Source organism: Mesocricetus auratus, unplaced genomic scaffold, assembly GCF_017639785.1.
Source record: "Mesocricetus auratus isolate SY011 unplaced genomic scaffold, BCM_Maur_2.0 Super-Scaffold_6730, whole genome shotgun sequence".
NCBI lineage: Eukaryota > Metazoa > Chordata > Mammalia > Rodentia > Cricetidae > Mesocricetus > Mesocricetus auratus.
In genome coordinates this window covers 16713180-16738633 of record NW_024429184.1, presented here as the reverse complement: position 1 = coordinate 16738633, position 25454 = coordinate 16713180, and the positions used below count along the sequence as shown (strand labels likewise).

The window sequence follows — 25454 nt, the reverse complement described above, 5'->3', positions numbered from 1 at the left end:
TTATAGTAACATGAGATTGTAATGATTGTGTGAGTAATCTGAGCATATTTGAAAGGCAAATCTCATGGGGGCATAAATTCCTGACCACTTCAGTGTCTACTCGCTGTGCTTTCTGCAGGATCGGATGCCCTTTTCTGGCCTTTGTGGGCCCATGCACACGTGTAATGCACAGACATATATGCAGGAAAACCACCCCATACACATAAAACAAAAATAAAATCAGAGTGTATTGGGAGAAGGAGGGTGGCAGGGTGAGGGCGGGGTACACAGACAGAGGTGTGCGTGTATGAACAGGCATGGCAGTAGAGCTCCGTCCAAGCTGTGGCCTTGATGGTCTCAAGTGTGTTACAAACCTTTCCTCCTGTGGCTCTTCGCCACGATACTAAAGCTCCGCTCACTCCTTATCACACAAGGAGCGTACAGTGGCCTCACTCCTGTCCCCCACAGCTGGGCCTCGGGCTAGCCTCCGGCTCGGGCTTGTGTTAGTACTAAGAAAACTGACCTTGCCTGCCAGTCAGGAACACAGCGGCTTTGTCCCAAGTACAAGAGCTCCTCTGTATAGTACCCCCATTCACTGGAGCCTCCTTCCAGGGGGCACCTAGGCCACACAGCTGAAGCATGAGAACCAGGCAAAAGGGCTGAAGCAGGTTTCTAGATAGATCTTAGAAAGATATTCCCAACACCAATGGAATAAACGAGATTCTGTCACTCAGTGGTAATGCTTGTCGCATATGCTATGTGTATTCTTTTCAGCTACTTGTTTTTAATAAACTCAAAAGCATCCCCTGAATATACTAATGGTCCTTCCGTAGAGCAAGTATGAGAATTTGGGACTAAACCTCCTCCCTGGATAGGGTAGACGCCATTGCTTCCTTCATACCCTTAATAATAGACAGCAGAGATAAGAAGAGTCAGAGAATTCTTTGTTTACAGATACAGAATATATTTTGGGTGGTTCTTTAACCCACCTGTTCATTAAAGAAAATGACAACAATAGTGCTCTTTAAAGGGTAGCGAGGAGGGGGAGCCGAGAGGCTACCATCGCCCTGAATGGTCTCCATTAACAGAACAACACTTCTGAGGTAAACCTTGCTTGGGACCTAGGGTGGGTTTCTGTATTGAGTGGCATAAGCCAATCTAGGACAGTGCCGAGGACAATGTCGGGGCTGGCCTGATACTGAGACAGAGCCATGCTGCCGAGAGTTCGGCTGGAGCTTACTGTCTAGAATATGGGGAGCAGTTAAGAAGGGTGTCATCACTGACTTCTTAGTGGGTGCAGCAGACTGGGCCCTGGGCCCTCTGCAGCTCTCTGCCTTAGTTTTCTTAGTGGGGCTTTTGGCTTGAGGCAGACCCTTGTCAACATTTTCTTTGCTGGTTTTGGCCACTTTTGCAGGTGTTGAGACCATGGGTTCCACATGTGTTTTGCCTTTTATCTTGGGGTTAATGGAGTAAAGAAAGGATTTCACCTTATTTTTCAAGCTAGCCTCTGGAAGGTTAGGGCTAGCGTGAGGAGGGGTTGGCACCACCCGCCCCCGTGAAATGTGGTCTTGCCTAGTTTGACCTCGAAAAGGCTTTCCCTGAATTTGTGGGCGTGGGAAAGGAAGGCCCTGGGAAGCCTGGGAGGCCAAAGGCTGGGGGACCACAGCAACCCTTGCAGGTTGCCGGATGGCATTTGTCCTGGTTTGGCTGTCTTGAGTGTCACGTTCAGGTTCCATCTCCATGAAGACTTCTGGAGGTGGATCCGGGAACTCCAGCTCAGGGGGCTCCTGGGAGCTGGGTGGACAGGGACTCTCAAGATGAAAGCTAGGCCGGTGCTGTGAGGAGCCCTGGGGTGTCCCGCGCACAGGCCCCTTTTCCGGCTCCTGGTCTGCATCACGGTGTGTTCTCTCACTGGTCAGGGAAATCTGCAGACCTGCACCCCTTTCTCCAGAGTCCCCCTCTGCCTTGGGCTTCCCTGGCTCGTGGCTCTTTTCTGTCAGTGTGGGGACATGGTCTGAGTACTTGCTCTTGCCTGGGTCTTGAGGCTCAGTGCTAAGGGCTTCCTCCAGGCTGAGCTTCTCCCCACTGGTCTCCATCTGAGCACAGGGCACTTGGGCCTTGGTCGCATTCTCTGGGGCAGAGCGCTGGGGCACTGCTTTGGAGCTAGGCTGCCTTGGCTTGTGACACACAGCCTGCCCTGCAGCGGCTGGCCGTTTTCCCAGGTGGACGGTACTTGCATCTGGGGCTGCAGGAAGGTCACCTGATTTGGGCAGTTTCTGTAGCGCGGTGCTTTCTGGGATACTGAGACTCCTGACAGGTTCCTGCAGGCATTCACTCTCTGTGTCCCCTGCATTTGGCTCTAGAAGCTCATTTGCCGTTATAGGAATTCCCAACTTTATCTCTAGGACTTTTTTTTTCAGATGGAAACTCAGTCTCTCCACCATCTCTTTGTTAGATGGGTTAGGGCTGGGAATCTGGCTCCCTAGAGGCACCATCTCTGTCCTTTCCTCCTGCACTTCAGGCTGGACCTCTTCTGTAATATTCACAGACACCTCACTGTAGTCCTGAGGACAAGGGCTTGAGACCTTACTGTCGTCCTGAGGACAAGGGCTTGACACCTCACTGTCGTCCTGAGGACAAGGGATTGACACCTCACTGTCGTCCTGAGGACAAGGGATTGACACCTCACTGTAGTCCTGAGGACAAGGGCTTGATTTCTTGCTGTCATCCTGAGGACAAGGGCTTGATGTCTTGTTGTCATTTCCAGGACAAGGACTTGATATTTTGCTGTCATCCCCAGGACAAGGGCTTGGAGTCTCTCTGCCATTCCCAGGACAAGGCTCAAGTCCACTCAGATGTGGGTCTTCAAGTGTTAGGGGTTCCTGTGGAATTTTAACAGGCCTAGGCATCATCTCTGTGACTGCAAACTGGCCAACAATTGCTGGGGATGTTGTTCTAGAGGGAGTCACACAGTACACGGCAGGAAGGCCTGACAGGAAGGCCAGATACTTATGTCGTAAAGTTGTCTCCAGTTTCTTGATGGTCTCCTCAGACAGGGCTTGGGGCCGCTTACAGTGTTCAATGAGAGTGCCTGATAGGGCCTGCTTCTCCTGGTCCCCCCTTGGTTCCTGAGGAACAACTTTGTGATGTAGGTCAGGTTTACTTTCCGCCTGTGACTCCAGGGGTTGGCATGGTGGGATGCTTGGGAAAGGAGTCCCTGCTGCCAAGCTCCTGGAGAACCCCCAGGAGCGTTGGACACAGGCAGGGACCTTGCCCTGGTGGATCTGATCACATTTAGAATCAACGTGGCTCTTCAACATTTCCTTTGCCTGGGCAAACAAGTGTGGCATGGGGATCGGCCCTTTGTCCACTGCGGATGCGAACCTGTCACCGGACCCATCGGCCTCTGGGTTGCCTGGCTGAGGGATGCTCACACTGGCTAGTGCCCTGCCGCCGCCGCCGCCGCCGCCGCTGCTGCTGCAGGACAGGGCCTGCTGGTCAGCAGAGGAGATGAGCAGGTGAATGGAGCGCTGGATCCTCTGGGGCAGGCCCCAGCGAAGGTGAATCAGCTGCTTCTGGAAGTGGAATTCCAGCAGCCTGCGCACGTGCTCCGGGACAAAGAAAAGGTCTCTGGTGAGGACTGAGAAGCACTTTCCTCGCCAGGGGGCTTTTAAAGTCTCGCGTGACTTTGCCTTATTACATGGCTTGTACTGTATGTGTCTCGGCATATAGGGAGATCCGGGGATGACGGCTGGGAGGCCCCACTGAAGCTGAAGCTGTCTTTGCAGAAGGTGCCATTCCAAGGTTTTACACTCGGCCAGAGTCAGAAATGGCACGGCGATCTGAGCCTCTTGATGCTCATATAAACACTCATTGGGAGAAATTGAGGAAGGAGGAGGGGCTGCCTTAGGTGGAGTGTGGGGCGGCAGGGGCAAGGGTGAGGTTGAGGACTCTGTCAAGAGATGAGAATCTTCACAGGGGCGTCTAGGCCTGTCCTGGGAGAGATCTTGAGTGCCCAGGAAGGTAGTGACCAAGGACTCACTGTGCATAGAAGGGAGGCCACAGAATAACTGAGTGAATTTCTTCTGAAGATTGTCCCTGGAGTCGTTAGCCTGTTCCTCAGGCTGCAGACAGATACTACGTACAACGTTATGGTCAGGAGTGAATAAAGTCTTTCCCCCAGGGTTTGGGATTTGTTCACGGTGTGTTTCTTGTTCTGGGTCCACATTAGACCACTCAGAAACCCAAAAGGTCTGGATAGGTTGGCTGTCTGCATATGCATGCCAGATCTGGTGGGAAATACTCCCAAACCTATTTCCACAGTCTTGGGAAGTATTATTCAGGATGAAAGAAAAGTGTTGGTTATGGCTATTTTCAGGCTGGAAGTACATTGGTGGGTTTGGCATCAGTTGACTCAGGGACTCCTCTACGCGTCTGGGGAGCCCCCACCTCTGGGAATGCATCAGTTTTTTCACATGTAGCTCAAGAAGCCTGACCACCGCAGGACTGAGGAATGGCTGTGGGACAATGCTGACAACGGATACGGCCATCGGATGTGTGACGTGAGTGCTTTCTGGGCTCAGGGTTTGAAAGCAGATCTGTGAGTTCAAACACTGATGGCCTTGGATCTCCTGGACACAGTTCAGGTTGTTGTGCATCGTCTCCCCAACATCCACTAAGACCACAGACTCCCTAAACCTTGAAGACGCCACAGTCTCAGAGACCATGGCCATGTCTTCCTGATGAAATTCCTGTCCTACCTGGAAATGATCATCACAGAATTGCTGAATATCAACTGCACTGGCTGACTGTGTTGACTGTTCCGTTAGTGTTTGGGTCACAGGTACCAGTGAAAAGTCTGTGGAGTGCCCAGAGTAAAACTCCATATTGTGGTCAAACGGCACACTGGATATGGGCAACAAGTCCAGGCAAGAAGACTCCTGTGGCAGTTCCAGCAAAGCAGGGGAGATCTGGCCTTTATCGCTCTCCAGCAACTGCTGAATCTCTAGAGTTGCAGCATCACAAATTTGGCAGCAGGGATCTACACACAGGAGCTGCCGCACATTTCCCTCCGTGGGGAGCCAGCTTTGGCTAGAAAAAGAAAAATGGCCACCGTTAGTGATGGAATGACATCTCCCTCCTTGGAGGAATGTTGTCTGAGGAGTGCTGTGGCCTCTCCTCCAGTCCCACACTTTTCAGCCTACACTGGCAAATGAGGTCCCTGTGAGAACCACTCAAAATATGGGATGCCCCTGCTACTGTACCCAGGGAATCATTGTGGACCATTCATATTCTCTAGGAATTAAGTAGAGGACATGATGACGGGCTGAAGGTGGCCCAGCAACTGCTTCTCCGCCCCCAGACAGACAGGAGGCAATGTCAGTGGGGTCCAGGCAGGCCCAGGGCTTTACCCTTAAAGGGGAGTAGCTGGAAGCAGGTATGACATGTGACTTCTTTATGTTAAATTCACTCTTGATAGGGGATGTCCTTTTGTGGGTTGTGAATATATACTTATCTTATTGGTTGATTAATAAATGCTGACTGGCCAGTAGCCAAGCAGGAAGTATAGTTGGAGCTACCAGACTAGGAGAATTCGGGAGGGGGGGGGAAAGGAACAGAGACAGTGAGTGTTGAGGGAGATGCCATGTATCTGCTGAGGGAGCAAGAGGGCTGGGCATCACCAGTAGTCAAGACCATGTGGAGATACACAGATTAACAGAAATGGGTTAATAATTAAGAGAGAGCTAGCCAATAATAAGCCTAGGCCATTGGCCGGCTTATAACTAATATAAGCCTCCATGTGTTTATTTGGGACTAAATGGCTGCAGGGCCAGGCAGAACAAAAACTTCTGGTGCAACAGCAGCAGTATCCTTTACGAAGTGTGCACTAGTCAGTTCTGAACTGCAGAGCTGCTAAGACTCTAACAGAGGATTGGGTGCTGGGTGGCTCTTCCCTCCTGAGGTGTGTGTGAACCACCTCTGCCCTGACAGCCTCTCAGTGGCTGAACCCGCCTTCAGTGTGGTCCTCCTTCCCTCATTATCCCCACCCCTTTTCTCCTTCTCTCGTACATTACATCCTGACAGAGTTTTACCCCCCCTCCATTCCTCCCGGTCCTCCCCCCCCCCCCCCTTCTCTCCAAAATCCACTCCTCCCCTGTTTCCCTTCAGAAAAGATCATTAAATTTGCAGGCAAATAAATGGAACTTCCTGAGTGAGGTAACCCAGATCCAGAAAGACACGGTGTGCACTCCCTCATAAGTGGACATTGGCTGTAGAGTAAAGGGTAACCATTCGACAGTCCACAGACCCTGAGAGGCTACGTTGCTCAAGGTGGGATGCATAGATCTCCCCGGGAAAGGGAAAATGACAGATTTCGTGGGCAGACTGGGGGTAGATGCGAATAGGAATAGTTACCCTTTTTTCACCCCTGGCCCAAAGTAGGCCTAAAAATCATTACAGTTAAGAGACCACAGAGGTCAAGAGGTCACCTTTTCATGATAGAGAGCAGCTCCCATGGCTTCTCAGCTTCTTCTTGGGAAAGTCTCCTGGCTGAGGAATCAGGACACAGTGTTATGTGGTAAATGAGCATTTTAGGGGTGTTCTACAGGGAATCTGAATGCTAAGTCTTAAGCTCAGGGAGAGGAATCTGAGCACCTAGACTGAGTGTTCTACAGCACGCTTGCATCCACCTTTGCCATTTAAAATGCACTGTCCCCTACGGGTGAAAGGAATCTAGTAAATGACTGCTAAGGACATCTTCATTTCTCAATCCTTTTGTTGTCAGGGGAGTGAGGCTGAGGATTTTTTTAACAGTCTTACTTTCTGATTTCCATCCAGTGCGTATGTCACTTGGCACTGGGCAGGGCTATGGAGAAGAGGACCATGGGAGCTCTCGGGGGGCAGGGGAGTAAGAGCTCTCCCGGGGGCAGGGGGCAGGAGGGGGCAGGGGGCAGGAGGGGACAGGGGCAGGGGACACCGGGACTTTACCTCTTGATGCTGCATCTCTAGCCCTCTGCCTGACTTTTCGATGGCGCTTAAAGAGAAAAAGATCACAATGTGAAGCTGGAACTGTTTTCTTTTTCATGTCTGTAGTGTGACAAGGGTCGTATACATTTCCTTTCCTTCCAACTATGCTTGTGCAATTTTGGTACTCTCCTACATTGGGCTTGGCTATGCTCCACCGTTCTCACCCCAATCTCCCTCCTCTGCACCCTTCTGGTTCTTGTGGAAACTGACCTGAACTCCACTTCCTATCCAACCACTGAGTGAAGCTCTACAGAAGTTGTGGATAAGACAACAGGCACATTATAGGATGTGTTCTTATACAAACGACCTTCTGCATCTAAATGACACAACAAACTAAACTGGGAAATTCTCCTGTACTGGGAGATCTGAGATGATGGTAGTCCTCTATTCAAACCAATAAGCCAATAGAAAGGTTTTTGGTAAGGGAAGGCTTCCAGCCTCACAGAATAAAGGTATCATACACTGGAAAGTATCATATCCGAACTGTGAGGTAGGGCAGTGAGGTCGTGGGGGGAAGGTGTGCTGACACTGGAGCCTGAAAGTTTCTCGGCTAGCTCGGGAGTGGTCAAAGGTTTTCCTACCCGGCAGCAGCTCCTTTTATGTTCCCACTTCAGTCCTCGGTAATTCTGTTGCACTTGCCAGATAATTAAAATAACGATGAAGATGTAGAAATAGACATATAAGGGATATCCAATATCCCACAGAAAGCAGGTAGAGCTCAACATGGTCCAAACCCCTTTAACACGAGGAGACCAGCCATCCCTACTCCTGGGACATTTAGAGTCCTAGTGCCCAGTATCTCCCAGGGCTGAGCCTGGCCATGCCCACCTCACAGAGGATAGAACTGGTCCACCGGATGGCATCACAAAGCCCTCCATTCCATAAGAGAAGCTCATACCATAATTCAGTCACCTTTAAAGGCTATGAATCCTGGGTTTGAATATGTCACACTCACAAGCTGTGCCTGTCCCCTATTTTCACATCATACTCACTCTCAGTATACGAGCCTGCTGGCTTGGCTCTTTTCTTTACAACTCTGTAGTTGGACTGTTTGCTACACTAACTGTGTAGGTGTTACTGGTGGTCAGAGTCTAGGTTTGGTGCTTCCAGGTTCTTGACATCTTATTCAAAACTTTGAAATTTTGCACACACAGATTTGCAAAGTAGCACATTTTAGTCAAAGCAAAGTGATAGCATAGATCAGAAAGAAAGAATGCCATTAGAATAGTTACAGTGGGCCACATGAGTAGCTACTGTTTGGCACTTGCTGTTACGGAACTTAAGAGAAGGAAGAGTTTGATTGCATAGCTGATTCTTATCTTGACTGACAGATTGTTATATAACCTCTTTGCTACTGTGCATGCTCCTTCCCATAATGCATCTGATCTTAATCATAAGCAGACACAATTATGCACAGGCATAAGATGGCAAATAGGGGGTTCTCTCTAAAAGTTCACCCAGAATACATACTTGCACCTTGTTATATGCAGCCCAAATTAATTCAGGCCTTACCAGTCCTTCTACTCTCTTACAGGATGTAATTGAAACATCTTTGGATAGGAACTGTCTAAGTTTGATTGTTGTTAGGAGTGAAAAAACTTATCCAATTCATTAGAGATGCCTATGCAGGAAGCTCAATACAAAAGGGAGTCTTAGATTGTTGCTAGGTATATGAGAGGGGTGTTGCACACCCAAGTGCACTATGGGAGGGGTGTGTGTATAACCCAAGCTTAGTGGAGTCATAGGTTGCTAAGCTATTTTTTTGAGACAAGGTTTCTCTGCATTGTTTTGGAGCCTGTCCTGGAACTCACTCTGTAGACCAGGCTGGTCTCAAACTCAGAGATCCACCTGCCTCTGCCTCCCAAGTGTTGGGATTAAAGGCGTGCGCCACCAACGCCCCACTTGCTAAGCTATTCTTATGTTGCCTACTTATAAGTTGTCATCCTCAGAAAGCAGTGCTTTGGCACAGCAGGCGTGTTGCAAGGAAGAGTGGCTGGGACAGAGGAACTTCTCTCAAACTCTCCTTCCTTGCCTGGAAATGTGACTGAGAAGTACACAGGGGCTCAGGGAAAAGAACGTAGGTACGGGTCAGAAACAAAGAGTGCTGGAGTTAAAAATGTGAACCACCACCCAGATGAAAGGTTTTTTTAAGTTACTTTTTTTAAAAAAATCTTGGAAGTTGTTGAAAGTAGTCAAATGTCTTTTCTATGTCTATTGTTACAATCGTATAGTTTTCCTCTTTATACTGTTATGGTAGTTTACACTGATATTTCACAATTTTGATTTAGCATTAAGTTCCTGGAATAATTCCATTTTGGTCTTAATTTATATATTGAAAGGTTGGACTTGCTACTATTTCTTGAGGATTTTGTGTGTCTACATTTAGGAGTGATGATAATGTATATTTAATTTGTTGATTTGTTTGTTTGTTTGTTTGGCTAGCAGAGGAAGTCCGACATCGAAAGAGGAACCAAAGCTGGGAATGGAGGCAGGCATCTCCTATGACTCAGAAGGCTGAGACAAAGCGGGAATTGCAGCTTCAAGGATAAAGTGGGACATAGTGTGGTGGTTTGAATAAGAGCAGCCCCAGAGGCTCAGGTGCTTGACTGCTTAGTTCCCAGAAGTACAACTGTTTGAAAGGATTAGAAAGATTAGGAGGTGTGGCCTTATTGGAAGAAGTGTGTCACTGGAGGTGGGGTTGAGGCTTCAGAAGTTCATGTCAGGCCTCCTTCTCCTCCTCCTCCTCCCCCTCTCCCTCTCCCCTCCCCCCCTCTGCTTGCCTATGGGTCTGGATGTCGCTGGCAGCTACTCCTCAGCCCCAAGCCTGCCATGTCTGCTGCCATGCTTCCTACAATGACAACGCACTAAGCGTTTCAAACTGTAATCAAGCCCCCATTAAACTCTTCCTTTTATAAGAATTGTTTTGGTCATTGTGTCTCTTCACAGCAATAGAACACAACTACGACAGAAGTTGGTGCCAGGAGTGGGGTATTTCTGTGTCAGGCCTGACAATGTTTATTAGTGTAATGTGGACTTTGGAACTTGGGACTAGAAAAGTTGTTGAAGCTTTAAGAGGGGTTTAATGGGCCATCCTAGTAGGAGCATAGAAGGCAATGCTAATGACAGCTTTATAAATAATGAGGGCCCAGCTCAAGAGGTTTCAAAGGGAAGAATATTAGTAAGTTGCCTAGAGATAGTTCTTGTGATATTTTGGGAAAAGAATGGGGCTGCTTTTTACACTTGTCCAAAAAAATCTGCCAGAGAATAAATTGAAGAGTTTTGGATACATGAGATGCTATCTCATGCCTGCCTCCCTTCAAAAAAATTTCTGGAAGCTTTCCTATATCTTCTGTTTTCTAGAAAAGTTGTGTGTTATTAGTATTTCCCGTGGTTCTGGTTAGAATCCATCAATGAGACCATCTGGGCTAGTGTTTCACGAAAAAGCTACTAACATCAACTTTAATTTCTTAAGCCAACAGGAAGAGAGTGAACTGTTTTACACTACAGCCTGCAGATGCTGTCTGCTCCATTAAGTTGGTCAGTGCCAGCCACAACACTGTAACACACTTTCTGTTATTTAATTCCTATGGCATTACAGCAAGGTCTTCTCCTTGGAGCCTCATATTGGCAAATTTCATCCCCTCAGTAGATATGATTAGAGTTTTATTTTTCAAGGAACCAGATTTTTTCAATCTACTTTTCTTGTTTCATCCTTTATTGCCTCTTTTTGTCTGCTTGCTTTATTTTTTCTAATTTTAGTGATATAGATTACTGTTTTGAAATCTTTTCTAATATAGACACTTAGTGCTATAAATTTGTGTGAGTGTGTGTACGTTTGAGGACGCCAGGTGTGTGCAAATGCACATGGGGGCCAGTGGTCAACCTCAGATGTCATTTTTCTTGAGACAGAAGCTTGTGGTTGGCTTGGAGTTTGTCAATTAAGGTAGGCTGATGATGGGCTAGCAAGACTCAGCAATCTACCTGTCTCTACCTCCCTGGTGTTGGTACTTATAGGTGTGTGCCACCATACCTAGCTTGAAAAATACTTTTATTTTTCAGAATTTCCTACATACATACAAATATGATATTAACTACCTCCTTTTATCCCCTCCAACAAGCTCCCTTTCTAACTTCATGTCTTTAAAAAAATAGCCCACAACATCCAGTTAGTGTTGGCTGTATGTGGGGCGGGGGAGGATCCAGTGGAACATGGGGAATGCAACCAATGACCACATATTCATGAGTGTCTGTTCCCAGCAGCTCTCAATGCTAACAGCGCCTCCGTCAAAGGCAGGGCTTGGAGACTACCTGCTCTCATTTACACCAGGGTTTCGCCTGACTTGACCTTGTACAAGTCTTGTGGAGGCAGCCACGGCCGCTGTGAGATCATGAGTGTGGTGGGCATGCCATGCTCAGAAGACAGCAGTTCGCAGCTCTCCCCTCCCCTTGAATCCGTGCTGTCACTGAGCCCTGATGGTGGTGGTTGTGGAGGGATTCATAGAGATACTGCATTTATGTTGGGACACTCAGTCTCACTCACAGCACGACCGCCAGTTACACATCTCAGCTTTGACTTATTCCCACTGCAGAAAAGAAGCTGCTCTGACAAAGGTTAGGAACAGCCAACATCTATGGGTCTAAGCATAGTCATTTAGAAGACAATTTGACCGCATATAGCAAAATAGCAGTAGCTGGTTCTACCCTAGGGCCTCTGACCTCCCCGGACATGGGCTGTAGACTAGGATTACAGTGTCAGGATGAACTTCCCTCCTGTGGCGGGTCGATATGGTCAAAATACATTGTATAAATGCATGAATCTCCCAAAGAAGTAATTTAAAATATTGTAACTTCAAAAAAACCCTGTTTTTCTAAGGATACTGTTAAGCTGGATGTGGTGGTACATGTAATCGCAGCACTTGAAAGTCTGAGGCAGAAGGATAATGAGTTCAGTGCTAGCCTGAGCTACATAGTGAGACCCTGTCTCCAGAAACAAAGAAGCAAGGGAGGTCAAAGGAAGGGAGGAAAAGAAACAAGGTCGGGTAGCAGTTCAGCAGTCCCATATGTATTTACCATATGTATTTGCATGCATATGGTCCTTGGTCTCAAGCCCTGCATGGATGGATAGCCAGCTGCAAGGAGACAAGGAGGAAACTTAAATACATATTACTAAATGAAGGGAACACTATATAATTTCAACATACAGCATCCTGGAAAAGTCAGAACTATGGAAACAGCTACTCCAAAGTTCTCAGTAGCGCTTAGCAATTATATGTTCAGTAATTAAGACAACACAAAAAGCCCAATTCAAATATAGGCAATGTGCTTCCATAAATATCTCTCTTAGGAGATTCACATATACCCAATAAACACACAAAAAGAGCAGCATTACCAGACATTAGAGAAATGCAAATCAAAACCGCAGTGAGATGCTACCTCACACACTTCAGAATGACCACTGGGGAAAAAATGTATTTGTGAAGATAAGAATAAAATGTAACACTGGTGCATTGCTGGTGTGACTACAAAACAGTGCAGCTATTATGGATAAGAGCTTAGAAATTCTTTAAAAATTAAAGATACTGGCTAAAGAGATGGCCCAGCAGTTAAGAGCACTGGTTGCTCTTCCAGAAGATCCAGGTTCAATCCCCAGCACCCACATGGCAACTCACAACTGTATGTAACTCCAGTTCCAAAGGATCCGACTCCCTCTTCTGGCCTCTGAGGGCATCAGCCATGTACACAGTACACAAATACACACACACACACAAATAAATCTTTAAAAAGAAATTCTCTTGGCAAAAAAAAGCTATTATAGAAAGCCAAAGATAGAATTATCACAATGGTTCGGCAGTTTTGTCTCAAAGAAACATAAGGGTTTGAAAAGATACTTGCATACGAGTATTAAAGTAACAATATTCACATTAGCCAAAAAGCGGAAACAATCCAACTGTTCAAATAAATGTAATGCATACCTATAATGAAATATCATTTGACCCACAAAAGTAATAAAATATTGGTACATCACAATATAAGTGAACTTTAAAGATGTTAAAAATAAGACAGATGCAATAGAACAAACATTGTGTGACATCACTTAGTGTGAGATGCCCACAACAGGCAAATCTATAAAGACGAACAGCAACAGTGGTTACCAGAGCCTAGGTTGGTGAGGAAGAATGGTGAGTTATTGTCCAGTAGCTACAACAGTGGTTACCAGAGCCTAGGTTGGTGAGGAAGAACGGTGAGTTATTGTCCAGTAGCTACAAAAGTTTCTCTTTGGGATGATGAAAAAGTTCAGGAAATAGTGATCCTCACACAAAATTATTAATGTACTTAGTGCTGCTGAATCTATGCCTTAAAATTACTAAATAAGCCAGGCAGAGTGATGCATGCCTTTAATCCCAGCACTTGGGAGGCAGAGGCAGGTGGAACTCTGTGAGTTCAAGGCCAGTCTAGTCTGCATAGTGAGTTCCAGGACAGCCAAAGCTATATAGTGAGACACTGTCTTGAAAAAAAAAACAAACAAAATAACTAAATAGGAGCTGGAGGATGGTTTAGGTATTGAGAGCTCTTGCAGAGGACCAGAGCTTGGCTCCCAGCACCCACATTGGGTAGCTCACAACCACCTGTAACTCCAGCTCCAGGGTATCAGTTGCCCTCTTCTGACCATCATGGGCATTCACACTCATGTTCACACACACACACACACAGGTACACACTCATCCATTCTCTGCTGCACTCTGCACATCCTATGACCTCCCTTCTAGGATGGAGCAGGGTGGGGCGGTGAAAAGGTTAAGAATTGGTGGGGAAGACAGTGTATCCTTGGAGTCATCGCCACCCCTGGCCCTTACAATCTTTCTGCTTCTTCCTCCACCTAGATCCCTGAGCCTTGAGAGAGGGTTTTAATAAAGACAGCCCACTTGAGGGCTCCACAGTCTCTCTCCACAATACGCAGTTGGGGGTCTCTTTGTCAAGCACCATCTACTGCAGAGGGTTGAGTGGTGTCCTGATTTGGGGGTATCATAAGTTTATGGGTAGCAATATGAGTAGGGAGGATTTGGACGAAATTGGGGGAGGGCAAAGAGTATGATCAAAATATATTCTATGAAAAATAGGATAAGAACTCTTGGGGATCAGTTGCCTGATTTTGCCATGAAGTAGGAGCCAGTTAACAGCATGGAGGAGGGCATGGGAGGCACACACTCCATGGTAACCCAGGAAGTGTACACATTAACTCGGGTTCCCACCTGAGCCAATCAGTTCCCTTCATACAGGCCTCCCTCTAGCACCCCCAACCCTCTCCCCCATTCTGTGGATTTCTGCCTAGCTTCCAGAGGGCAGGGAGGATGCCTGTTGGAAGGCCCCCTTGATCTCTGGGGATGCTCCAGGAAAACACCTGATGGGTGTTGGCTCAGCGAGCCTGGGCCGCTTTGAGGATCAACTAAGGGCAGACCTTCCTTCCTTTAGACACAGAGTCACCGCTGAGAGGTGGGATGACACACATCCATACTTTCTCCCAGCTGGGTTTCTGCATCCTGCTAGCAGTGAACACATTGTGCTGAACGTTGGGGTCCTATGAGAGGAAGCAACTCCCTTTACCACTTCCTCTTGATGGGATGGTGACAGATCCTGGATTTCCTTATGAACCAAAGGTAACCCACCCCTGCCTCATACCACACCGCAGGGGAGCCCAGTCCTTCCTGCCCTTGCTTCTGCCCTCCCCTGAGATAGGCTAGCTGGATGCAGCAGACATGCTGCCTTCTGAGGAACACAGTGGCCAGGGATCCGTCCCAAGTACTTAAGAGTGCCCTCTTTTCCTTTCTGATTCCCAGTTTTCCTCCTGGTCTACTTCCAAATCCTCCCTCATCCATGCTGAGCGTAGGACGTCCGGGCCCTGTTTCTCCGTCTCCGGTCCCCGTTCTTCCAGGATCCAGATCCGTGGGTTCAGAGCTTTCTCTGAATCTCTCTTGCTGCTCTCAGTTTCAAGAGCAGCTGCTTCACACCTGTGATCAGCAGCTCCAACCATCTTTCCCACCTATCTGGGGTCTCCCTGCCTCCAACTCCTTAGTGACAGGCACTTTCTATGGTAACCTCCAGAAACCATCGCCTCCGGCTCTCCAGCTCCAATTCTCCAATGCTCTTCCCCTTAAAGCCAAGGCCCTTTCCCAGCTCACTCACTCCTCCCTCTTGGTCCTTACCCACACTCATTTGTATGTGGAGAGACTTCCTCTTCCTAACCTTCATTAATACCACCACCAACAAAAATGGATCCAGCTAGTCTTCAGTGTGGTGCTTAGTACGGCTCCTTCTAGTTCTTCACCTGCTTCTCAAATGACCAGTTTATCTCTCTTGACCATCAACTGGCATGAGCTGTTTTGTTTTGTTTTGTTTGTTTTTTGGTTTTAGGGTTTTTTGTTTATTGGTTTTGGGTTTTTTTGGGGGGAGCTTTTTGAGACAGGGATTCTCTGTTACCAGCACTGTCCTAGAACTCACCCTGTAGGCCAGGCTGGCCTCCTCAAACTCACAGAGATCTACCTGCCTCTGCCTCCCAAGCACTAAGATTAAAAGCTTATGCCAACACCTCCCAGAAGAACTGTTTTTCTATCTTTAAGAACACACAAAGACCAACTCTGGAGGGCAGTTGCTACCCTCCCTCACTGCCTCTTACACTGTACTCAGTAAACTACAAAACAAAACAAAAGTCGCCTTTGTGGACCCCACGCCCCTTCAACTTATACTTCTATGAAACAAAAACCATCAAGAAAGCTAATTCTATTTGTTGTCACCCAGTCGCTTTCCCGTCAATCAGCTGCCAGTCTTACGTTCCTTGAACTAATGGACTCAAGACCATGAAGGAGCTCTGCATTTCTCAGTGTGACAGTGCCAAGTCCTCCTCTCACCTGCTAGCCCGGCTGCTCTCCCGTTGGCTGATAACTTCCTGCTTGAGCCGCTGGCCTCCTCTGGCTTCCAGTCTGCCATCTCCTCCCCACTCCGCACTGGCTGTAGTTTCCTAGTGCCCTGTACTCCCTGATCTCTCCAGAACTTCTTCTTTTCTCCTCCTGTCTTTTCTCTCCTTCCTCCACTCCTTCTCTTTCCTTCTAGCTTCCAAACTACTTTATTGAGTTTCTGAAGTACATGAAGGGCTAGTTTGGGTGGAGCTGACAGAATAATTGTAAAGGGGCGTGAATGACCAGCACAGAGATAGATTGAACATTTTTAAAGGGAAAGATAGGTCGCTTGTTTCCTATGGGAATTCAAGCCTGATCTACACTTTTAGTTAAAGTATCTTAAGCAAGGACCCTTCCTTCTCGGCACAAGTCCCATAGGAGTTATATAGAATGCTGACCCATCAAAATGAAAGGCAGACTTAAGCACCTATACCACAAGGCCAGTCTAGTCTATACAGTGACTAGTCTATATCACACACAGCAATGAAAACAAAAGAAAATACAGCTGACTCTTTGCTTATGGGTACAGAGTATATTTGGAGAATGCCATGCTTCACTTGCACGGAAATGACTGTTGACAGCCTTTTTAGGGAAGGTGTAGAGCTTTGGGAACCTACAAACTCTTTTTGGCTTGAAATGGTTATCCTCTCTGTGCTAACCAGTGCCTTCTGCTGAGGTGAGAGGAAATCTGACATTGATTAATACAAATCAATTGTGAACAATTTTTGAAGCATTTGTGGGAGTAGCTGTGGGGCCCAGGGTTGGTTGGGCCGAGGCAGGTATTGCTGGAGCTGTGTAGGCACTGTTGGAATGGAGGCAAGTCAGTTGGTCTTCTTGGCAGAGAGAGGCTTGGCCTTCCGGTCTTTCATAGTCTGCTCCTTATTGGCTCTTTCCTTGTGGTCTCTGATAGGAGTTTGGCTTTTCTTAGGCTCTTCAGTCTTGGGTTTGGCCTCTACTTCAGACTTAGACAGGACAATGGGTTCTTCCAGCCTTTCACATTTAACTTCAGGGTTAACCCAGTGTGAAAAGAACGTCATCTTATTTTCCGCTTCAGCTTCTGGAGGTTCTGGGAAGGTGGAACTCTAGTGAGTATCGTCTCACCCATCAGACCCTCCATCTCCCAGCCCTACCATGTTTTACCTCTGCAAAATGGCCTGGAAGAATTCCGCCTTGTAATTTTTCTATTTAAAAAATGAAGCCCCTTTGAATACTGGACTTGCAAATACTGGGCCAGCAGATGTTGGCCCAATAAGTTGGCATTGTGAGGTCTGGTCTTGTAAGAGCTGGGCACCCCAGGCTGAGCATCCCCAGGAACCTTTGGGTGAGATAGTTTGATTTATCCTAAAAGCTAAGTAGATCATTTTATCTGTCCCAAGGAATCCTGAAGGATGCTCTGAGAACCAGTGAAGAAACTGGTGAAAGTATTGTCTTGGAACCAAAATTCAAGGGGATAGAGATGGTGGATCTACCAATAGAGGTCTTACCAGTCCCTCCTCGCTGAAGGCAACTTGCTTAAACGAAAATTCTATCTGAGAAAGATCCTAAAGAGGCAATGGGAAGCCAAGCAGCCCTGGGGTTCTGCTTCTCCTGGCCCATGACCCTCAGCAAAGTGTCTGTTTGTGCTCTGTGATTCTTAGAAAGTTTGGATTCCACTAGGTCCTTCATTTTCCCTGCTTAGGTGAGGACTGGACTTCACTCTGGTCTAAGGGGTCCAGGGGACCTTCTGGTTGGATTATTCACTTTGGTCCCCAGTTACATACAGAGTACCTGCATCTCTATTGTGTCCCAACTGAACTTCAAGATGCCAAAGGCTCAGTGGGCAGAGCCTTAGGGCACCCTGCTCAGTCTAGGTCACCTTGGCTCTATTCTACTGTCTTTAGTTCAGCTGAAAATTCTTTCACGAGGACTCACTCTAGATCTGAGGTACTTGGGAACCCTAGTGGGAAAGGAGTCTTGGAGCAGTGCTTTCTTTTGTTTGTTTAGATTCCCAAAGGTCCCCTGTGTGGCTATAGCCTTTGTCCCTGCCTGTCTGAATGGGGCTTCTCCAAACATATCTCTAGGGTTGGTTTTTTTTTTTTTAGGTAAAAATTTAGTTTGAGAACGGTAAGTGTGATTGCGGAATGTCAGGAGCACATTCTCAGTTGTACTTCAGCCTAGAATACATCTCTGCATACGGTGTACGGCACTGTGAACACGTGCCCAGGGTTTAGGACGCCACTATTAAGGTAAGACTGACTCAGCAATTCTGCTGGGCTCAGGCCCTATCTCTGTGATTGTGTACTGACTAGGATTGCCAGGGTAATCGCTCAGAGAGATCCACAAAACAGCAGGCAGCCCTGGTAGGAAAGCAAATGTGTTTCCAGTTTCTAAATGACTGTGTGAGGGAAGGCTTGGGCAGCTTAGGGCCAGCAGTAACATCTGGCCAGTCTGTCAGTGTTCAGCAGTGTGACCTAAGTAGGGATCTGATTACTATCTGTGTGTCTCAGACTTGTTTTGCAGGGAAGAGCAGAACCAAGTTGCTGTCAGAGCTCCCGCAATACTGTAAACAGTCATTTTCAGTCTCAGAAATTATGGAGGCAAGGACGGTACCTTTGCAGGTCTTCCTACATGTAATCTGTGGGCTCTGCCACAATGTTTTGGTCCCATCAATCAACCATGGGCTGGTCCTGTTGCCGCAATAGATCATTACAGATCAGCATTGTCAAGGGCCACTAGGGCTCCAGCTGAGGAAAACTCGCCAAAGACTGCAGGAGCTAGAAGTAGCCGAATAGACTCTGGATCCTTAGGGACCAGCTCCAGAAAGAAATCAACGTGCTGTTTCAACCACTTCTGGAGGTAGAACTCCAGCAGGTACACTCCAGGGCAAGGCTGCTACCCTCTTGAGGTCAGAAACGGCTTTTAATCAGGGAGATCCCTGGAGCTGATGAGACAGACTCTAACACATCTCAGGGTTTACACTATGTGGTTCTCTGCATCTCCAGAGAGTTCTGTAGCCCCACTGAGGCTACCACTGCCATATCCACAGGTGTCACATTAAGACTTCACACTTGAGCCAGAATCAGAACATTAATCTGGGTTTGTCAATGGAAATGCCCAAGTCTGAGAGTATAGGGGAAAAGCTGACAATAGCTGAAGTGTAGGGAAATTTAGGCAATATGAAGATAAAGGACTAAGAGGCCAACAGGGGACTGATCCAGACTCCATGAATGTAGTGTCAGTGAGGAGGCCTCAGAAATCTCTGGGACCTTGGTGTTCACCATGGCATACAAATGATCTTTGGGAGCCCATTCCACATGGAGAGATGCTCTCTCAGCCTGGACACATGGGGAAGGGCCTAGGTCCTGCCCTGGATGAAATGACAGACTCTGGAGATCCCCCCCAAGGAAGGCCTTACCCTCCCTGGGGAATGATGTAGGGATTGGGCTGGGGATGGGGTGGGGGTGGGGCTGGTGGAGGGAGAAGGGGGGGAGCTGGGATTGACATTTGAAGCATGCATGTTTCTAATTTAAATAAAAAACATACATAAAATTAAAATAAAAGAAGGAGAAAGTAGAACCTAGGCTATGGAATAGGGTTGGAATCTATTCTGTAGTGGCCAGAGTTGAGGGGATGGTAGCCCATCCTTCAGTGGCTGTCGGTTGTTGGGTTTCTGAGCTTTGAAAATATGGGAAGTGGTGAGGTGGTGTGCTACAAGATGCCCCAGGAACTCCTCCAAAGATCAAGGGAAAACTCAATGTGAAAATGCATGCATTTATAGCTCCCTATACTCAGAGGCACCTTGGGACCTTTGGGATATAGGAACAGCTGGTGATGGGGATGTGAGGTCATGGGGCATTGTTTCAGGTTCAGAAAGCTCTGGGTCCCAGGAGAAAGAAGGAATCTAATACTCAAGGGCTGCTGACCTTCGTTCTTCAAGACAAGTTTCTTGCTTTTCTTCTTCTTTTGCTGGTTTGCAGGAACCCCGAGTTCTTCCTCACTTGACGAAGACAGCGTGCCGGCATCCGGGGACACATTTGACCCCTGAGGTCCCTGTTTTTGCTCATGATCAGGACAGTAATACTGGATGTTGGCATCACCAGTTGATGGGGCAGCTGATTGAGTTGAAGATTTCTGATCTGTTGACTGTGACGGTGTGAGGCTGGAGGCCAGTGAAATGTCTCTGGAGTGTTGGGAACAGAGCTCTGGACTCTTGTCAGACAACCCTTTGGATGAAGACAATGCTTCCAGGCAAGGAAAGCTCTGGGATGGTCTCAGTGGAACAGGAGAGGTCTGTTTGTTCTCACCCCCCAGCAGCTGCTGAATTTCCAGAGCCATAGCGTTGCAGATTGGGCACGAAGGATCTGAGCACAGGAGCCTCCGCACACTTCCTTCCTGAGGAAGCCAGCCCTGGCTGGGAAGGAAAATGGCGACTATTAGAGACAGCGTGGCACCTGCCCCTCAGAGGAGGGGGAGATTAATTCCCTTCCCGCACCCTCCAAGGCCTGGCCTATGCCTCCTGATGTCTGTCACTCTGCTTTTCTTCCTGGGGGAAATTTCAGTTGGTAAGGTCTGTGGTTGGGCTGAGAGTCTGAGGATGAGTCTCAAACAACCCGTCAGAGGATACAGCCCTCAGAGAGGACTGGGAACTTGGGTCAGTTTTCTGCCAACTGTATGGAGAAGCTGAACGAGAAGAAAAAAAGAAAAACAGGTAGATGGGAACCAAGTGATTAGCTGATGGGTGCCACCAAGGACACCACCACGTAAAGCCTGAATCTGTTTGTTTTTTTAATTTTTGGGGGTTGGGGGGAGTTGAGAAACTTGGTACCTGGTAAACAGTATATCCAAACTATGAGAAATGAGTTCCTCATTCTAAGAACTAGGGGTGTCCCTGCTGCTGTCCCCAGCATCTTTTTTTTTCTAGACAGGGTTTCTCTGTGGCTTTGGAGGCTGTCCTGGAACTCACTTTGTAGATCAGGCTGGTCTCGAACTCACAGAGATCCGCCCACCTCTGCCTCCCGAGTGCTGGGATTAAAGGTGTGCGCCACTACTGCCTGGCATCCCCGGCAGTTCTTAGGAATCACTCCTATTCTATAGAAGTCCTAAGGGAGAGTCTAAGATGACTGGCTGAGGGTATCCCAGGTCTTCTGAGGAGATACATGTGTCAGCAGAATTCAGCCAGACCCAGAGCTCTAGCCCTGAAAGGATGTAGCTGGGCAAAGATGGGACGGAAATGGTTTCTTTATGCCAAGGCAATTCTCTTGTCTCACGACAGGAATGATGTCAGCACTAGTGAGTGTTGAGATGCAGAACAATAGGACTCTGAGTAAAATGGATGGCTTTTCCCTCTCGGGGCACACACGAACCCTCTCTGCCCTGGCAGGCTTCTCAGCTTGGACTGGTACCCTCAATCCATGGTGTGTCTCTCGCTAGTCAGCATCCCCATCCTCATCCTTCACCCAGGCTAGGCTAAGCAATCATCAGAGCCAGCCTGGGGCTGGAAGACCGCAGAGAGCGAGCAAGAGGTCACCTTTTCATGACAGACAGCAGCTTCTGCAGCTTCTCAGCTTCTTCCTTGGACGTTCTCTTAACTGAAGGGAGAGGACACAGTGTTAGGCAGGATGGAAAGTCAGGGGGTACAGCCTATAAGCTGAAGGCAGCTGGGTGGTGGTGGTGCACACCTTTAGTCCCAGAACTTGGGAGGCAGAGGCAGGTGGACATCTGAGTTTGAACCCAGCCTGATCTACAGAGAGAGATCCAGGACAGCCAGGGCTACACAGAGAAACCCTGTCTTGAGAAACAACAATAGCAAAAAGAAGCTGAAGGTTTCTGAAGGATGGGTGACCCACAACCTCAGAGTAATGCTCTATTTGCAACTGTTTGCCATGCTGTCCTGTCCCCAACCATGCTGTTAGTACCCATTTTGTGGAGAGCAAAGAGGGAGGTAACATGACTTTCATAGGACTTTAAAACTTGAAAATGACAGAATTAAGGACATTGGCTCCACATCCTTGTACTTTATCTCAGGGAGGTCAGGCAGAAGATGGAGTATGCCTGGTCTCCTTCCCACACACGTGTCTTCTTTAGTTGTCATTGGTTTATGGCACTGTCCTCAAGCGTTGTAAACGCCTGGCTTCCGGTGCCAGTCGCCACAGAGGGTCAGCATCTGTGGAAACCTCACCCACGGAAGAAGGGAGCCAAAGAAATCGGGATTTACCTCTTGATGTTCTATCTCTAGATCTTTGTTTGACTCTTCGATAACACTTGAAAGACAAAAGCATTAGAATATGAAGTGGAAACACAATTTTTTTCACATCTAAAGTACAACAAAATCCAGAAATGCCCCCTAAGCTTTTGCTGTTCTCCAGCTTTGCCTTCCCATCTCGTCATCCTGGTCTTTCTCTTCTCATTTATGACTCAATTTTGAGGCTCTTCATGCCCTACACCTTCCATCCCGCTTCACGGACAAGTTCTGTGTTGGATTCAAGGGCAAGAAAAAGATGGGGCAAACTAAATGATGGGCAACTCTAATATCCAAAGGACCTCAGTTATCAAAGGTCCCAGAGGTCACCAACCAAGATAGTGACCCAAATAAGAGCTGATCTGGGATCCAGTGAAAGAAATCCTCATTAAAAAGAAAAAATCAAGGGGTAAGATAACCAAGAGACGGTGAAGTCATAGTATTTCCCTACCTTGTAACAGCTACTGTTAGGTCCCAACCTTAATTCTCGATAGCTCCTTTTCACATGCCAAATAATCAATGCAATAATGAAGATAGATCCGTAAGTACACAATGGGTACCCCACATCCCACAGAATAAAAGTAGGGCTCAACATCATTCCACTTCCCTAGTCATCCCTCTCCCAGGCTTCCAGGGTGTTAGAATGCAATGCCTCTGCGTTCTAGAGTTTGACTCTTTGCCTCACAGAAGAGACACCCAGGCTACCACACTACCTCACAAAGGCCTCCTGTTCCACAGAGCAGGCACATAACTGCAGACCTTCATCTAGCTTGGATAAAGTCATGTGGTGGTTCAACATTCAGATGAGGGTGTCAGTTATCTATACAGGCTGAAGAATCCGTGACAAAAGATGTCACAGCCACAGGTGGCATCCACCCCTTCGCGCTTCCCTGCTCCCTGTACTGTGACAGCTCCGTTCTCTATAGTTCCACAGTCTGGCAATTGTCTCTAGGTAACAGTCTTTATGCACATTACATACACTTCAAACAAGCCAGAGCCTAAGTCAGAGGAATACCGTGAACTACATTATCTGTACTGAGGAGACAACTAAAAATCATACAACAGGTTTGGGCAGGAATTATATGGTTAAATCTTAAAAAGCTTAATTTTAATGTCATAGCCAATGACTGATAGTATTGAAAGGTTTAGGAAGAAGATCGTGTAAAGTAGGTCAGGGGAAAAAAATCAAAACAAAACCTTTGTGACTGCTGTCCTAAATGTTTCTGAGAACTAAGGACTTATGCTAGGCTTGTGGTCTATCTTGAAATGGGCGGGATGACATCAACAGCGCCTTTCATGGAATCACACAAGACTGACTTTGAAAGCTCCATCCAAGGCGTGATTCTTTCCAATTGTCTCTGCATCTGGCCTATTCCATTAGATAGGTTATTGGCAAGACTTTTATCAAGGGCTACAAACTGCTGAATCTTTGGTTGAGACCACCATGATTACAATATTTGAGTGTTTATGAAAATCTGCAGTTGATCTTGGCCAAAAGGCCAAGAAGTGATATGTTTATGAAAATCTGAATGTCCTTAGGCGTAGCAAAATTTCCTTCATTCATCCCCCAATGCCTACCCTACCTATGACCACTGATCCACACATTAATGTCAACTTCATGGCCCTTAGTGACAGGACAGCATGTCTCCAATAACTTCTTTGAGAAATTCTTGTTCTGATTAAGAGTGGTCTTGGCTCAAAATCTCTGAAAAGGCTACTTGGTCCTTCCTTTAGCATCCAGCCCTCCGTCAATCAGACGTGGTAAGTATTTGATCTGTGCTCATCCTGAATTAGACAGGACCAAAAGGTAGGTGGGTAGATAAGAATTGCATTTCCTGCTTGTCCACAGGACACTCAAAAAGTCTAGTTTTAAAGACAAAGCTAACTTTTTTGAAGCAAGAGCCATCCTTTCCAGGGACTGGGAAAGTATGAAGTACCGTTTAATAGGGGCACTATCTGTTCTAGAAATTAACAGTGGTAATGACACTTCAGCGTTTGAATGGCTTTCGTGCTTCTGAAATGATTAAGGGATGGGCACGGAGCTCACTGGTAGACCTTTGCCCAGCAGAGAGAAAGCTTTAGTTTGACCCCAACACCAGAAGAAAATAATAAATAAATAAATGTCAAGAAAATTATTAAAATGGTAAGTTTATTTTATGCTAAGCATATCATAACAAAAATTTTAAAACTATGGTTATAAGGACTTTTTTTTACTAGTTACAAGGAAGAATATTCTAGAAATTTTTGAATAAATGGATCAGTGAATGTCTTCCTTAAATGTCTCCTATCTACAAAACAACATCAATTTTGGATTAAAGATGATTTAGGAAAAGTTCCCATGTGAACATAAGATGGATTTGAGCCATCTCAACATCCTTTATGAAAAGACAGAATGAGAGATTTCTTCAAACACAGAAAACTAAATGACAGGTTAGCAAAAGCCAAGTGAAAACAGCAGGAAGGCTTGGATGGGGAATAACCTCACAGCTCTTACTTTGACGCTGGGGTCTCTGGAGACCTCGCGAGGGGTCGAGCTGGCAGAAGCAGTTCATCGGGGCAGGTCTTTGCAGGTTACAGATCTGAATCAGCTCCCTTCTCCACTTCCCGGCCCACCACCCTGGGAACAGCTGCTGCCTCATGTTCCCACTGCCACAGGCTGAGCCACCCTGCCATGCTTCCCCACTGCGAAAACCGAGACTGGAAATGAGCCAACATAAATCTCACCCCCCTGTCTGCCAGATGCTTTGGTCCCAGTGACATACGGTTCATACAATCGGCACATCACCGGGTTAGCAGCATGTCCACGCGCCTGGAAAGAGGTTTCTCTTACTGTCAAGGATCCCTGCTCTGAAACTCAAAAGGTTCCAAAGTCTGACTTTCTAAAAACTCTAGCCTGATGCCACACGTGGAAAATTCCATGTCTAATCTCATGTGACAGTCCATAGTCAAAGCACAGGTGCATTAAACAGCCTTGAGTCTGCATCTGCGAGGTATCCATGGAACCCAGGAGGCTTCATGGTAGTTATGTATGTGCAAATACGTCTAAAAATCCAAAGTACGTCTGATAGCACAGCTTTCAGATAGCCAGTCTGTATAACTTTTTTTTTTGAGACAGGGTCCCAATATGCCACACAAGCCAGGCTTGAACTCCTGGGTTCAAGAGATCCTCCCACTTCAAACTCCTAAATGCTGACTGCAGACATGCTCTCGCAGCACACCCCACTGGATTTTATTACATTCGACTGACAGCTCTAACTTCCAGAGGCATCTGCTGCCTTCTA

The 25454-nt window shown here is 47.1% G+C and overlaps 2 protein-coding genes across 2 annotated transcripts; both read right to left on the bottom strand.

The window, feature by feature from the left end:
* Window positions 1–922: 922 nt before the first annotated feature.
* Window positions 923–7801, bottom strand: LOC106021834 (protein FAM205A-2-like). Its single transcript, XM_040739735.1, has 4 exons — window positions 7587–7801; window positions 6967–7012; window positions 6468–6528; window positions 923–5070 (listed from the first exon to the last, which is right to left on the bottom strand). The coding sequence occupies exons 1-4, from the start codon at window positions 7728–7730 to the stop codon at window positions 1101–1103; spliced, it is 4221 nt and encodes a 1406-aa protein (XP_040595669.1). The 5' UTR covers window positions 7731–7801; the 3' UTR covers window positions 923–1100.
* An 8672-nt stretch (window positions 7802–16473) lies between these two features.
* On the bottom strand, window positions 16474–22826 carry Fam205c (family with sequence similarity 205 member C). The gene is made up of 5 exons (XM_040739727.1): window positions 22625–22826; window positions 22150–22195; window positions 21463–21523; window positions 19859–20346; window positions 16474–17022 (listed from the first exon to the last, which is right to left on the bottom strand). The coding sequence occupies exons 1-5, from the start codon at window positions 22769–22771 to the stop codon at window positions 16778–16780; spliced, it is 987 nt and encodes a 328-aa protein (XP_040595661.1). The 5' UTR covers window positions 22772–22826; the 3' UTR covers window positions 16474–16777.
* Between the last annotated feature and the right edge of the window lie 2628 nt (window positions 22827–25454).

What these genes read in the sequence shown, in the direction of transcription:
- Fam205c (XM_040739727.1), bottom strand. Translation starts at nt 22,771, where the DNA reads ATGATGTTGAGCCCTACTTTTATTCTGTGGGATGTGGGGTACCCATTG. An exon ending in CTAACAGTAGCTGTTACAAG is followed by an intron (nt 22,196 to 22,624) that starts GTAGGGAAATAC and finishes TTGTCTTTCAAG; the next exon opens with TGTTATCGAAGAGTCAAACA. An exon ending in ACTTGTCTTGAAGAACGAAG is followed by an intron (nt 17,023 to 19,858) that starts GTCAGCAGCCCT and finishes CCACCTTCCCAG; the next exon opens with AACCTCCAGAAGCTGAAGCG.
- LOC106021834 (XM_040739735.1), bottom strand. Translation starts at nt 7,730, where the DNA reads ATGTTGAGCTCTACCTGCTTTCTGTGGGATATTGGATATCCCTTATAT. An exon ending in ATAAAAGGAGCTGCTGCCGG is followed by an intron (nt 7,013 to 7,586) that starts GTAGGAAAACCT and finishes TTTCTCTTTAAG; the next exon opens with CGCCATCGAAAAGTCAGGCA. An exon ending in TAGAGATGCAGCATCAAGAG is followed by an intron (nt 6,529 to 6,966) that starts GTAAAGTCCCGG and finishes CTGATTCCTCAG; the next exon opens with CCAGGAGACTTTCCCAAGAA.